This window comes from Sturnus vulgaris, chromosome 1, assembly GCF_052056855.1.
Source record: "Sturnus vulgaris isolate bStuVul1 chromosome 1, bStuVul1.hap1, whole genome shotgun sequence".
NCBI classification, from domain to species: domain Eukaryota; kingdom Metazoa; phylum Chordata; class Aves; order Passeriformes; family Sturnidae; genus Sturnus; species Sturnus vulgaris.
In genome coordinates this window covers 13,188,429-13,203,296 of record NC_142243.1, presented here as the reverse complement: position 1 = coordinate 13,203,296, position 14,868 = coordinate 13,188,429, and the positions used below count along the sequence as shown (strand labels likewise).

Here is a 14,868-nt window from a genome sequence, read left to right as displayed (position 1 = left end):
AAACTGTGTCCTATCCCTGCAGAACAGGTGCAAAGCCTCCTAAAATTCTCCAGTTGTTCACCAGGATATAATGGCTAATGAATATATAGACACAGGGCACAGTATAACTGGTTAGAAAGGTTATACTTAATTTAAAAGAAGTTCGCTAAAACTTAAATTTTGTAAAATACTACAGGTGCATTTTACATGTAATACACAAACCTTTCTACTACAACAATGTACGTATAGCTGTGACTTGAACAGCAAGGCCATATGAATGCAGAAAGAGTAGCTATTTTTAAACATAGCTTAGCTGTCACGAGTAATGTGGCAATAACAGTGGAGGGAAAGGAAAAAGGCTTTTTAATAAATCCTTGCTGTAGTAATGTCTAGTATGGTAGTTACCAGTACAGTTAGAAATGCAGAGAAGAGGGAGAAATCTTTATGCAGAACAACCTCAACATCCCTCACAACCCAAACTTAAAGGGGTACTTCAAGGGCATTTCCCTTGCTACACACAAACACTTAAACATACAAGAAAACCTCATAGTCAGAATAGAGGACACTCAATACCTGTAAGAACAGCTTCAGCATAATCTAAAGTACTAGAGCTACCAAAACTGACTGAAACTGGGACGAGTTCACTTTTTATGAGCATTGTGATTTTCACATAGAATCCTTCCCAAATATGCAGAATTTCCCATCCCTTTCAACTTATTCACAGTCCTAATAACAGGTACAACCTAACAACAAGCTGCTCAAGATCATTGTTACATAACATGGGTTTACTCTGAGCTAGACACATCACACAAACACATTAAGTCAGATTTTTCACTTAAAGGATACGAGAAGCGATCGTTCCACGTTGCTCTTTCAACATAATCCAACATAACAACAGCTTTAATCGTTGTTAGAAGTTTGTTCCATGTTTCATCAAAGTCAACTACTCGTGGTTTCAAGGACATTGTGGGGCTTTAGTGTTAATCTGTAGAAGAATTAAACATGTCAGACAACATTGCACAATCACTGAAAAAATATACACTTCATTTGAATTTTTCAATTTCAACTTTGTACACCGTTGCACCACTATGATAGAGTGACACAAAGAACACCCACCCCCTCCAAAATAAAGCTCACAATCCCTCATTTTTAATGTTTTGGAATGGAACATCAACGTTGCATGAGGAGCCTACAACATAACACCAATTAATCTAACAGCATCATGCTTTATGAAGTTCATTATCTCACCAAACTAATAATTTAATACTGTCACATGAATAAAACAACTTTCCTGCAAATTTTGATTTGTTCACTTCTATTCAAAGAATGTTTCAACTGTATCTAAGAAAATTTGGGTTAGAACAAACTAAACTATTACCCGAGTATCTGAAATTCCCACTGTCAGTTTGTAGCCTATGTCCACCTTAGCCTTTCATGCAACATTTTCGGTGTAACATTTGAAAATCCACAAAACCTGAAAGCTTTGCTCAGGATGTGAAAAAGAAAACACAGGACAATATACAGAGCTTGTGCAGCTTACTGCACAATGCAGTAGGACAAGCAGTGAGATCTTTCAAGTAAGACATGACTTGAAAATACAGAAATTGTGTTAGTAATTTCACATCAAAAATATCAGAAGAAATTTATTACTTAAAAAACACTCCACATTAAATTATCTAAATAAAACTAGGGGAAAAGTAAGGTGATTTTACAACGAGACAACTGTGAAGGTTTCTTGTTTCCACTAGTCTCTGTCCTATGTACCTAACCCAGAAAGGACCTGATGTGTGACATTCCATGCACAAAGCAAGTCTAGCTCCTGCTCAGAAACAAAACATTGTAAGACTACAATAAAAAGTGGAAAGAATGCTTCTATTTCCATTTCAAACAGATGGACAAGTGACTCTTATTTTTCCAAATTTTCAAGGTCAGAAGGGAAAGTAGAAAGCTAGTTACAGACTTTGAGCATAAGAGGCAGACCTCTGTAAGGGAAAGAATCAAATGTCATGCTAAAAAACTACTTAGCAACCAACTTACTACCTTAACCACTACTGGCTCTTACAGGATATATAACTTCTAAGTTTAAGAAAAAAGCAATAAAATCAGATGCAACTTTTAGAATGGATGCATACAACCTTCCCCCCTCGACTAACTAACCAAGCCCCTCAACTGCTGTGTTGTCATATTTGTAATATGGCTATTAATTCAATCCATATATGTAGGCAGGACTTTACACAAAAACATCAGTGAGAAGTGACAAAACAAAGATCCATCAAAGAAAGTATAATGAAAAACACACTGATGTATGTTTCACAGAAACATGAACCTCAGCAGAAACAGACAACAGCTCACTTCCAGGAGGGGAGAAGGGGAAGTGGTCATCTTGAAAAAGACCCAATACCCCTCTTCTGGAAAACAAGAGAGCATTTCCAGCTGACCTCAAGAAAAAATAATCATGGTTCACAAAAGACATTAGGAATCATAAGTGCTTGTGGTAATGAAGCTGTGCTTGTGCTATATTAGAGGTCGCTGTCTTGGAAACACACATGGTGCATCCAAGGTAAAAGAGCCCTTTCTTCAAAGACAAGCAAAGCCGAGGGGAAGAAAGAAAGGTGAAGAAAAAGTCCTTTCCACAGTACATCCCAATGTCATTAATCAGTAACACCGTGTTCTGGATGATTAAAACCTAATACTGTAGAAAGCATACACATGGTCATCCAAGTAGTCTGGAGTTTAAGATAACTATTATTTGGCATTCTCTTACAACTTTCACGGAAATATGAATTTAAATGTGTTATACAGACATTTTAATAAATACAATGTAACTCTTAGTTACACCATATTAGTTACTTAGTTACTATATACTTACACTTAGTTACTCTAAGACACTGGACTTTTTGGGGTATGCTGTGCTCCAGTGTGAGCAATGCTCAAGCTCACCAACTTCGATTATTAAATGTCTTGAACTATCACTGTAAGAGCTATAGCGGGTAGAATATCTATTCCAGGGTTTAGACAATTCAGGGGGTGGGAAGCCAAACTATTTGATAAGCCCTAAGGTAAACAGATGTTATTGAAACATATTTACTCAGCCAAATAATGAAAGGATGCCGCTTCCATCACCTCATTCTTTAAAACATGTGGCTGTCATACTGCATATATTTGTTCACACAAATAAACACAGCATTCTGTCTAGCATCAAAGAACGCCCTGTATCTCCACGCTACTTAACCACCTCGATAAGCAGCACTACAAGCCCGTGATGGGTGCGCAGCCACAGGCAGGAGCACTCGCATCAAACAGGTGACCAGCGCTGCCCGCCCCCGCCCCGCTCTCCGCTCCCCACCTCCTCCCTCCACCAAAACAAAAGCGAAACTGGCTGAGAGCACAGCCAGCGAAAAATGAGCGGCCCCGCCGGAGAGGCCGCACCGCGCCCTCCCTGCAGGGCAAGGGCAGGACCCGGGGCAGGAGGCGGCGGGCGGGCGCGGCCGCACAGACACCGCCGGGGGATGGGGGCCCAGGGCGGGGGCAGCGGCGGGGCCGGGGCCGGGGCCGGGGCCGGACGGGAGGCAGGGCCCGATCGCCCCCACGCACACCCGGCAGGGTCGGGACCGCCACCTCCCCACGAGCGCAGCGCTCCTTCCTCTCAGCGCGGGCCGGGCCGGGCGAGAGAGTTACCTGGCGGCCCGGGGCCCGAGTCAGGGACCCCCGCCCGGCCTCCCTCGCTCCTGCCCTCGGCCGCGGTCGCTGCCCCGCTCCGTCCTCACAGCGCTGCCATTACCCAAAGCCGCTCGCGCCCCGCCCCTCTGCCGGCGCCGCCACTGCCGGGGTCGGGGCGCGGCCACGCGGCCCCACGGCCCCGCTCGGTGCTGCTGCCGCCGCACTGCCGCCTCACCCGGGGCGCCGCCGCCCTCGGGTTCTCTCCACTGGACTGTCCCCGCCGGCCGCAGGGTGAGCTGGGGCCGGTGGGTCCCGGCGCTTTGTCACTTTCCGGTCGCACCCACCCCCGCCGGAGGAGCGGGGTTTGGTACAGCCCGCAGTGTACGGCGAGCGCGGGCGGCCGCACTTCCCAGCGGCGGGGCGGTCGCCGCGCACGCGTCACTCCGCCTCCATGGTGGGACCCTTCCCGATATGGAGCCGCGGGGCACGGCGGCTGGAACGGGCCTCTCCCCTGAGCGCGGCGCTCCCGGGCTTCGTGTGAGGAGGTCGCCGTTACCTCAGACGGTGGAAGTGTTCCCGTCCCGCTGCCTGTCCCCAGTAGGGAATTTCCCCAGCTTCCAGCACCCTGCTCCGGTGCCGTCCCTATGGTGGCCTTGGCGGAAAGGGCCAACGCAAAGTTGTTGTGTGAAGTAACAAAGCAGAGTCGCTGTGGAGACCGAGTCGCCGGGCGTGCTCACGTGCCCCGGGCGCACGTGCGCGCGGCGGGAGCCCCTGGGCATGGCATCGCCTGCGGACACCGGGGCTGCGCTCCCAGCCCTCGCAAACGAACAGAGGAGGGCTTTGTATAAAAAGCTAAAAAAAAACAGGGATTCATTTGGAGCGCATAGTGCAGCTCTCCGTAGGGGACAATAGTCTTCTGGAAAACAGACGTATTTCTGAAAATTCTCTATTGTTCAACCTACTCAAAACTCATGACAAAATAAATGCTTTCCCGGTTTTCAAATCAAGCCCTTGCCCATTTAATTGCCACTTCTTGCAGCTTTTATCACTAAGCCTTAATGCTTTCCTTTGTGTTGTCTTTTAAAATTATTTTTATTAGCGCCTTCTAGACATCTTAAACACCATTTCAGCTTTCTCTATTTTCACTCTAAATCCCTTTATTTTTATATTCTGCTAGTTAAAGTTCTATTTGCTGGGGGGGAGGTAGGTTGTAATTTTAAGCTTTTGAGTGCTTGTCATTTTCTGCAAGTGTTGGATTCTATCTGTGGCATTTCTCTTTTTAAGGACTGAAGGCTCTTTTTTAAACTCTTAGAAGTTCAAATTGCTGTCACAATTTAATTATGCTATTTGTGTGAATGTATTGTTTGTACAAGATCAGTTATCACGAGTTAGGTGGCCGTTAATGAAAAACATCCTTATCTATACACTACCCAAACATTACACAGTACATATTTTCTAAATTTCTGTTATATGAGGAAGTTTAGTCCTGAGTTAACTGTTATAAACCGGAAACATAGATACAGAAAGGGAGGTATTTTCAAAACTAGTAATTTGGAGTGTTCACCATGGGAGAATCATGTATTAATTTTCTGAAATTATGAATATTCACAATAGCATAGACTTTAATTAGGTACCAAATCCTCTACTATTCTGCACACTCTGTTCTAGAAGGCTGCAGCTGAGGAAGCACAGTTAGGGAGTCACAATTCAGAGGAAGAACATGAACATTCATTACTGCTTTTATGTAAGGTATTCAAAAATTGTTCTTGGATTTAAATGTATTTAGGAAATAACAACTCCTACTTAAGTCACAAAACTTTAAAATCTGGATATCCTTTTCATCAAGTTTCTTTGTCAATGGTGTTATTAACACCTGAAAACACAGACTGGGGTAGTACAGGAGTCTGAGATGAGCAAGCTGAGAGCATTACTGTGTGTATACTAAGGTCATCTTGCCACTCCCACGGTGCTGCCTGCACTTCCAAAAGAGCAAAGGTCCTCATACAGTCCATTAAGAAATAATTACAATGGATCTGCCAAGAGCAAGATCAAAACTGTGCGTACACACCCATGCTTTATGGGAGTGGATACGTGATTGATGCATCGGTGAGTTCAGTTCAGTGTTAGCTCTGTGGTGGGGCTGCTCTGCCTGCTGAAGCCCAGATGTTGATCATCTGAATTAACCTGCTGTGCAGCCATGGCCAAGACAGCCAGCAACGAAAGCTGCATTTGGCAAAGCGTGACCAATTAATGGTGTCTGAGCTACCTCAGTCATGTCTTGATGCATGTCTTGATGACAGCAAATGTGCAGACCTACTTTAAATCCTGCTTGACCGAGGCTTAGTGTTGTCTTTCAGCAGGTGTAGATGGCAGAGACACAGATGGGGGACAGGTGGACATTCTCAAAGTTTTTGTAGGATAGTCCTACGGAGAAGTCAACTTCTTCCCAGTAAATTCTAATCAGTTCTTTATATATTGGTGATTACAGGTTCTTTTCTGCTACATGCATATGTCACCTTAAAACTTTGCCACCACATATGCAAATTTATATTTCTTTGATTATATCTGATATCAAGTCTGCTCACTCTCCTAACCACTATTGCAGTATTTCCTGAGTTCCCCCATTGTTTATATGCATTTGTTTTCTCTCATCTGATACTTCTGTTTCTCTGTCTGCTTGCATTAACTTGTTTTCTTTTCTCTTACATAATTAATTCTTTTGGAAGGAGCTATCTATTTTATGTTTATGCTACATCTAACACTGTATTATTCTGGTACAGAACTAGGAATCCCACAGCCCTATGGTAATACAAACACTATATTAAATGTGCCACTATACCACCTACTGCTTTATTTAAAAGCTGGTTTAGACTGCAGTCTGAACTGATAGCGAGTATCCACATTCCCCACCATCACCATTTCAATTGCAAATGCCTTCCATGCTACTATCTGCTTTTCTTGTCTTTGATTTTAAATCTTACTTTTAGAGTAACATATTCCTTAGCCTTTTTCATGTAGAAAATGAGAATATTGACTGGATTATTTATGTTATATTCATGTTATATTCCATTTTTACTAGATGAGTTACTCTGCATTATTGATGCAGATAATAATAAGTGAAATGTTTAAAAATAATATTTTGCTTTTAATATTGTGGGTATTTGTCTTTCATTTGATAACATGCAAAATATATGTATAAACTGAAAAAATCTTTTGCGATAATAAAAATACACAGTAATTAAGTATTGTTCTTGTAGATTTTTTGAAGTTTATGAAGAATTTAAAATGTGTGATTATTTAATTTGCTTTAACTCCTTTAATTTTCACGAAGAAGCAGGCGCTCACTGCACTCCTGGCCACCAGATGGCAGCGCTGATCAGCTAAAAAATAACAGTTCAAGCGTTCCAACAACCTACAATAAAACTAAGCAAACCCACAACTTTTTGTCGTGAAATAGGAAAATTAACAAAAGTTGAACTCTCCCAAACAACATTTATTAGTTAGCCATCAAGTGTTTAGTTCAACTCCCAGATTAATTCTATCCTTCCCCGGGATTGCTTGGAAAAAAAATTTGCAAATGTAATTTTTTTCCATCTATTATTAAAAAGGGGCACCAATTTATTTTCATGTCATCGTAGCTAAGAAGTTGAATTATCTTTCTGATAAAGTCTAGTTAGTTTTTCTTTCCTATATATTTTTGCCAAAAAAATTGCTAAAAATATTCTGCAATATTACTGACAAGCAAAATTGTGTATTTAGAACTTGTATTTAGAGATCAATGAGCTGTCAAGGCTTTATGATGCAGTAAGTGAGCCTAAATGATTCTACTTACAGGAACTTTCAGATATTAAAAAGCTTTATATATGAGGTACCAAAAGAGTAAAAGATTTTGGAGCTTTTGTATGTTCAGTTACAAGGTTGTAAATTCTTCCTGCTCAGTAAGTGCACCAGATGCTGATGGCTCAGGTACTGCTATGGGCTGTGTGAACCAGATACAACAATTTACTAACAAACAAGCAACCTGGCATATAAGAGGTTTCAATGTTCCTATTTATCATATTGTTTATCTAAGCATTTGAAAAAGAATGCAAAAAGCTTCTAAAGAAGCTATTAGGTAGCTTCATTTTCTGAATTGTTAAAAATGAAGGAGTCCTGGCTGAGTCATCATCTGGCTAGGTTTGAATTAATTACTGGGATTTAGCTTTCAGGTTTAATTTGAATATGAAACTACCCCTGAAATTTACTCTAGTAAATAAACTAGCTTGTAGTTCTCATGCTTTAGCTTATATGCATAAAATTCCAAAGTTAGTATGAATTAGGGAAGCATTGTGACAGAGGACATGGAATTGTTTAAACAACATCACTTATCACTGCTGGTGGAAATGAGAGAGAGAGAGGGGGAAAGAGCCATGAGAGGAGTATGCACACAAGGGAAGGAAAGCTGCAGTTCCAAGAAAGTTCTGTTACCTCTACCAGGTCATAAGCTGGGAATATATTTGTTTATTAGTACCAGCAGTGAACCAAACAATATTATTCTAAATGCCTCTCTTTTCCTTTTGATTCAGAAATTATGCAATTGTCTTCAGAAAGTGGTTCGAGTCCTTTTTTAGTGGTATCTTTTTATAAAAGGCTCATAGACCATGTGCACCATTGTACAATCGCTTCTAAAAATCATAGTGAAATCATCCTTTCATGGAGATGCCACAATAGTGAAAAGACATTGCTTAATACTTCGAGTCCTGTGTCCAGCTCTGGGTCTGTAACTTCAAGAAAGATATTGAGGTCCTGGAGCATGTCTGGAGAAGGGGAACGAAGCTGGTGAAGTGTACAGAAAATAAGTCACATGAGGATGCAGTCAGGGGGAGCTGGGGATGTTTAGCCTTGAGGAGTCTCAGAGAAGACCTTATTTCTCTCTACAACTCCTTCAAAGGAGATTGCAGCCAGGTGGGGGTCAACCTCTTCTCCCAGGCGACCAGAGACAGGATGAGAGGAAGTGGCCTCAAGCTGCAATTGGAGATGTTCAGGTGGGACATCTGGAAGAATTTCTTCACTCAAAAGGTTGTCAGCCATTGGAATGGGCTGTCCAGGGATGTGGTGGAGTCACCATCCTGGGAGGTATTCAAGAAACAAGTGGATGTGGCAGTTAGTGCTGTGGTTTATTTGACAAGGTGGTATTCAGCCAAAAGTTGGACCCCATGACCTTGGAGGTCTTTTCCAACCTCAATGATTTTATAATCCTATGATTTTATGAGCAGATATTGTGAGAGGAAGGCAACTGCTGCTTTCTGTTTGCTAGACACAGTGTTTTGGAGAACATAGTCACGTAAATCTTGAGTGGTTCTACCACTATACTAAAAATAAAAACCCCAGCATACAGCTCTATGACATCTGTGTGTGCAGTACATATAAATATGCACACAGATGGAAGAAAAACACTTGAACTTGGTGACTGCAGAACCCCTAGTGATGATGATTCTTAGGCAACACAACTTAATTTTGACATAAGGTTGAATTTGTAGAGCTGCTCTTCTCAGGGAAAAAAAAAAGGGAAAAGAGCAAATAGTATCTGTCTCCACTAAAATATGATAAATGGGAAATGTCTAGTGCCCATTTCTAAAATGCCATTTTCCAAATTAAACTAGGCATCATTCCATTTCCTTGAGTTTTCTTGAGAAATTATTTTATAAAAGTATATATATATTTGTCTCTCAGTCCAGTAAAACACCTATTTCATATTTAATGGAGATGGAAACCTCCTGTAACGTGCAAAAGTGCTAGACAAATAGAATGAGAAAAAACAGCTCATAAATAAACCAGCTGAAAAAATAGCATCATCAAAGAGATAAATTAGTTGAGCTAGCATTAGATGAAAGATATATCCTTTTCAGAAAAATAGGTTTCTTTAGCCACTTATCTGTATCACTGGTAGATTAAGAACTAACAATTCTTCACATGAAAGAAATACAGAAGCTCTCTCACATTAAGAAACTGCATATAGCCTGATAATCTTCTGTTACACAGAATGCTCTTCCATTTAGTTACTTTTCACTTGTACCTCTTCCTTCTCTTTATAGCTCCCACACACCTTTACTTTGCTCCATTTATTCAGCAGCTTTTGCTTTTCATTTTATATTCTGTATTCTTCCTCTTCACTGTCATTTACAACCATTTACCACCAACAAAACAATCTGCTCCCCCATTGAAAACAACTTACAGTTTCAAGAAAATCTACCCTGCAACTGCTAACCAAATGTAATTTCTTTTTAATATATTTTAATTGAATATTTTTAATAAATATGAACTCTTTGTATGTGTTTGCCTTTTACTGCATTATCTGAATGTTTGATGTAATTCACCTTTGTGTGAGGTAGTTCCTCAATGTCCTCTTAATGCTGGCCACATTCCTACACCGGCTCACTGTGCCTTACAGGATACATCTTTTTCAAGGCACAAGTGTATGCCAACTGTCATGGGATATCCATATTCCTGAGGCACAGTGTATTCACATTCAGCTACAAACTGTTTTCTGTGTGCTTCTTTTAACACAGCCTATTCATGAAATTTCTAATAGTAAAGTTTTTTGTATTTAAATTTTAAATACAACTAAAGCAGTTGCTTGGAAACTTAATATTCATGCTATAAGTACAAAATAATGCTTTATACACATCTGATACTTTTCACCTGAAAAGTTCAAAGATCTCTACAAACTGCAATAAGTTGTAAATGGTTATGAATACAGTGAAGTACATGTTATATTCATGTTATGAGGAAGGTGTTATATAAGTAAAGTTCATTGTTCAGCAGGAAATGAAAATTTCATGTAGTAGATATGTTACCATTCTTTTTTCTGCTGCAACAGAAATATCATGCATGTATCTTGAAGTCACCAATTAATCCTTTAAACATTTCAGATGTCTTACATTGTTCCCTAGTCAAAATATTATTTTCCCATTATAATAATTTCTCTCATGAAATGAATATGCAACAAACGACTATGCAGCAATTTATATAATGTCAAGTTATTTATCTGACTATAAATTCGTCCATTGTTTTGTTTGTTCTGGATCCAGCGTGTGGGGAGAAAACAATGCTGGAGAACTGACCTAGGACTGGCAGATTAGGAGACTGCTCATTCTGCTCATTACTTACAAACACCATACCAGGTATCTAACTACACATTCACAAACCATTCTAGCCATTTGTGTTGTTTTTCAAGCAAATAAAGTGATCACAGTTGAGCAGCTAGTGTACTCTGATTTGCTTTGCTATGTTTTGGTGCATCAGTAAGTACCTCCTTTCAAACTGCAGGACATACCAGACAGTAGCATATTACTTGGGATACCCGTTTTGTATTTATAAACTTCAATTTCTTATTACAAATCCTAAAAAAGTTTAAAAAAATTGCAAACAAAACAAACACATCACATGAAAATGTTGCATTTAATATTTGGAGTGTAAAATATAACATTACTGCAGGTTACTATCCAAAATCAAATCATTACAAACCCAAGAAAATCAAAGTATATGATATTTTAAAAAATGGACCTAGAATAGTACTTGATACCCCCTTCACTAATAATACCATCTAACCCTTCCAAATAAAGAAATCCTTTTGTTTACATGACACAAGGCAAAGTAGAGCTAGCTGAGGTACTGCAAATCCTCACAGCTGTTAGGCCAGGCTTCTCACTAAGCCAGACCCGGGACTCCTCAAGGCTATTCCTTCCAGTGCTTCTGGCTTATGCAACCCACAAAAGTCAAGGCAGTGCCTTAGCACAGCACTAATTTAGGCAGCATCGATTTTCAGAGATTCCAGTGATGGGCAGTAGCAAATAATAAGAAAAAAAGGATCATCAATTTGCTCTTGTACTACTCGTACTGTCACTCAGTCTTATTTCCAACTTAACATAGTTTAGGGAAGGAGATACTACAAAATATTTATAATTCTACAGATGTGTAACTTAAAAAATTATATACATTTGAAAAAAGATATTTACAATGCTTTTTACCTTTTACAGTATTGTTCAATGTTTGCCTTTCTAAGGGTGTGCCATTTCTATTTGTGAGCCAATGGAAATCCATATTTTTCTTGCATTGCTAGGAGTTTATAAAAGAAAAGAATAGGTAAATTATTAGTCTTATATTTTATACTCATTAAAGTGTACTTCTTGCCTAATTGTCCTCTGTTTCAGACTGATCAGGATTTCTGTTGCAGCATGCAGACTTCTGACTTCCATCACATTTACAAAATAAATTATGAAAACAGTGGCTATGTGTTGACTGTACTTTCCTGTGACCACTCTGCAAGTTCTGCACTTGTTCCTCTATTTCCTTGCAGCCAATGAAAGAGTAGAGGTAGGATTATTCAAGGATCAGCTAAAATTGGAGTGGCCCATGAGGAGACCTGTGGTGAAATTATTAATCAGTAAGTATCAGTATTATTTCATATAGGATAGCAGTCTATTTTTCTGACAATTTTACCTGTATTATCTTCAGATATCTGGATTCTAATTAAAGAGAAATTGACTAAGATAGATAGCATATCCATTTTGCTGTCATTGTTTATGCCAGACAATCCATGAACTTTTTTACAAGAAAATAAAACAGGCATTTCATAAGATTAGAACTGAAATGCAAGAAATTCTTCCAATCCCCTTAAAAAAAACTATTTCAAAAGATAGCTGTGAGATCCATATGAAAAATCAGCTGCCTGAAAATTACACAGATAGCATTCCTACCGATGTAATAGGCACTGGTGAAATATTTATGTTTTCTGCAAAGAGCACCTTGTTTCTTTTGGTGTCAAATGAAGTTGCTTCAACTCCCTGCTTATCTATTATCCTCCCAAGAACTGATCCAGGTTGAAAGCAACTTAGTGGCTCTGCTACTAAACGGAAGTTTTTTTAAAAAAAAAAAAAAAAAAAAAAGCATTGGCGATTTTGGGAAAGAGAAAAAATGACTCAGGCAGTCATTTTGATGACACCAAAGTGCCTGGATTTCAAGTTTATGTTCTTTCATAAATTATGAAAATCATGACGAATCCTGACCTGTGGGGCCTTTTTATGGATTCCTCTTCGTCTTAGTATTTGAAATTAAATGGGTTCACACCAGGCATAGATGCCAATTTAAAGATAACTGTTTTTAGTCGAAATGAGCATTTTTGTGGCACAGATCAGTCTGGCCTCAGGTAACAAACACGGTACCCCAGCCCTGCTGCAGTAAGAACACAACAGTCCCTTTTCATTCCCTTCCTCTTCCAGCCCACCAACATCAGTGAGCTGCACCAAGAGCCAAATCTGGTTACTCATCTCTGTATCGCCAAGGTCTAAGTCCCTCTGGCAGTTCACTCACTCCCCTGATACACTTCATTACGAGAGAAGTGGTATAAATAGTAATAAATTCTTAGTTAAACATTTCAAAGCTGTTTATAACTTACTTGAAAACTAATAAAAAATAACTGCTTGTCCAAATCCAGGCCTTAAGAGTTCATGGAAATTCTCAGTTTGTTTACAGGTAACTCACTCCAGTGGTTTCCATTATTTAACATGCTAATTTGAAATTTCTTCCTGTTTGTAATAAGACGTGTACCTTCAAAAATATTTGCTAATACCCTAAGAGCCATTTTTGCCTTTTTCAGTATAAAAATATTTTTGAGGCGCTGCTAATATCCTAAGAGCTATATTTGGCTTTTTGAGTATACAAGGCAAAACTAGAATTTCTTCCAAAGGTTTCAGCAAAATAGTTCTCAGCAGTCTAATACTTCCCTGTTCATCTCATTATCTTACTTTTCTAATAAATACTTTTAATGGACAAGAGCAAACATATCTTTTAATGAATGAGCATAACAATAGTGTACATAATGGGTGAGCCTTAAAGCAGAATTAATTATGGGAAGAGAAACTCCTTTAAAAACCCAGAACAGACACATAATATGTATGTTACAAACAAAGGGAGGGAAACAGAACTCAAAACAGGAAGGGGGTGTTCAATATTTCAACAAAGGAAATGTAGGATGAAAACCGAAAACTTGCACAAGCAATAGTGATAACTGAAGATTCTGTATTTTTTCCACTGCATTGCAATTTTGATAGCTATGTTAAGTATCTCCTGTGAAGCAAATAAAAGAGCTAAATGCTTAAAGGCAAAACCTTTGCAAATAAATATGATTCATCTCTTATGAAGTCAGAGATAAGAGTTATTTGTTTTTTTAGAAAAACACAGGAAATCAATACGCAGGTTCTCTTCATGCCATGAATAAGACTGAGTGTTTGACCTGTGTGGACGTATCACCAATCCTGACACACACATCCTCCAATTCTTCAATCACAATGAGTTATGCGAAATTAACTTAGGTTTTTCATGTTTATTTAGTATACTGAGTAGTTTCTCACAGTAAAAAAAAACAAAACCAAACTCAAAACACAAGAATAGGTAAATACATTATGTAACTTCAGAATATACGTGCAGTGATGTATAGACATTCAATTTGAAATATACTGCAGCGTAATTCCTTCTTACGCTACTTCATAAAATACTGAGCAGCTATAGGACATAGGATGTTCAAACATCCCTAGTAACAAAGTTTATGGCTCACGCATTTATTGCATTTTAAAATAATTAACCTGAGCCGACGAGCCCTGTGCTCCCAGCAAAGGACGTGCTCACACCTACAGCACAAGCCCAACATGACTCAGGATATTTGAACGTAATGCCGTGACAAAGAGCGGGGAAACACGCACGTCGCTCCCGTTTGTTGCCTCTTGGCAATTTCTGATTTATTTAGCTAAAAAAAATGCAAAATACTATGTCATACCATGAATGACTGACGCAAGGAACGTGTTTTTACTAAGCAGAATTACAAAACAACCCGCGGGCAGCACCTCGGCGGGCCGGCCTCCGGGCAGGTTCGCGTGTCCCTCAGGGTTCCGGCACCGCCCAGGGGACAACAGGGGCTTGTGCGCGTCCCTTCCCTCTGTCAGCGCGAGGACGACCGGGGCTGGACCCTGCGCAGGAGCGAGCCCAGCCAACCACCCTTATCGGCGGGGCCCGGCCGAGCCGGCACCGCCCCGCTATCGCACGCCCGGAGCGCGGCCCAGGGAGCGCGGCGGGCCCGCGGCGGCCCCGGCTGTTACCGGCCGCCCCCGCCCCCGGCAGCGCGGGGCCGCCCCGCCCGCACCGCGGCGCGTCCCGCCCCGGCCAATGGGCGGCGCCGGCGGGGGCCCCGCGGCG

General features: G+C 40.4%; 1 protein-coding gene and 1 long non-coding RNA gene across 4 annotated transcripts in view; both read right to left on the bottom strand.

Annotated features, from left to right (window-relative positions):
* The window catches only part of CUL2 (cullin 2), a 41,251-nt gene extending 36,946 nt beyond the window's left edge, over window positions 1-4,305 (bottom strand). Inside the window, exons 1-2 of one of the 3 annotated variants that reach the window (XM_014892195.2) lie at window positions 4,196-4,305; window positions 826-964 (exon numbers count right to left, since the gene is read on the bottom strand). In XM_014892195.2, coding sequence (XP_014747681.1) covers window positions 826-944 — 119 coding nt within the window. In that variant the 5' untranslated portion in view covers window positions 945-964; window positions 4,196-4,305. Of the gene's footprint in view, window positions 1-825; window positions 965-3,657; window positions 3,795-3,874; window positions 4,042-4,195 lie in introns of those variants that run through there. The other 2 variants (XM_014892194.2, XM_014892193.2) reach the window with 2 other exon arrangements.
* A 3,935-nt stretch (window positions 4,306-8,240) lies between these two features.
* On the bottom strand, window positions 8,241-14,765 carry LOC148225080 (uncharacterized). Its single transcript, XR_015801421.1, has 3 exons — window positions 14,453-14,765; window positions 11,649-11,736; window positions 8,241-8,747 (listed from the first exon to the last, which is right to left on the bottom strand). It is a non-coding gene; the product is annotated as an uncharacterized LOC148225080 (long non-coding RNA).
* Window positions 14,766-14,868: the final 103 nt, after the last annotated feature.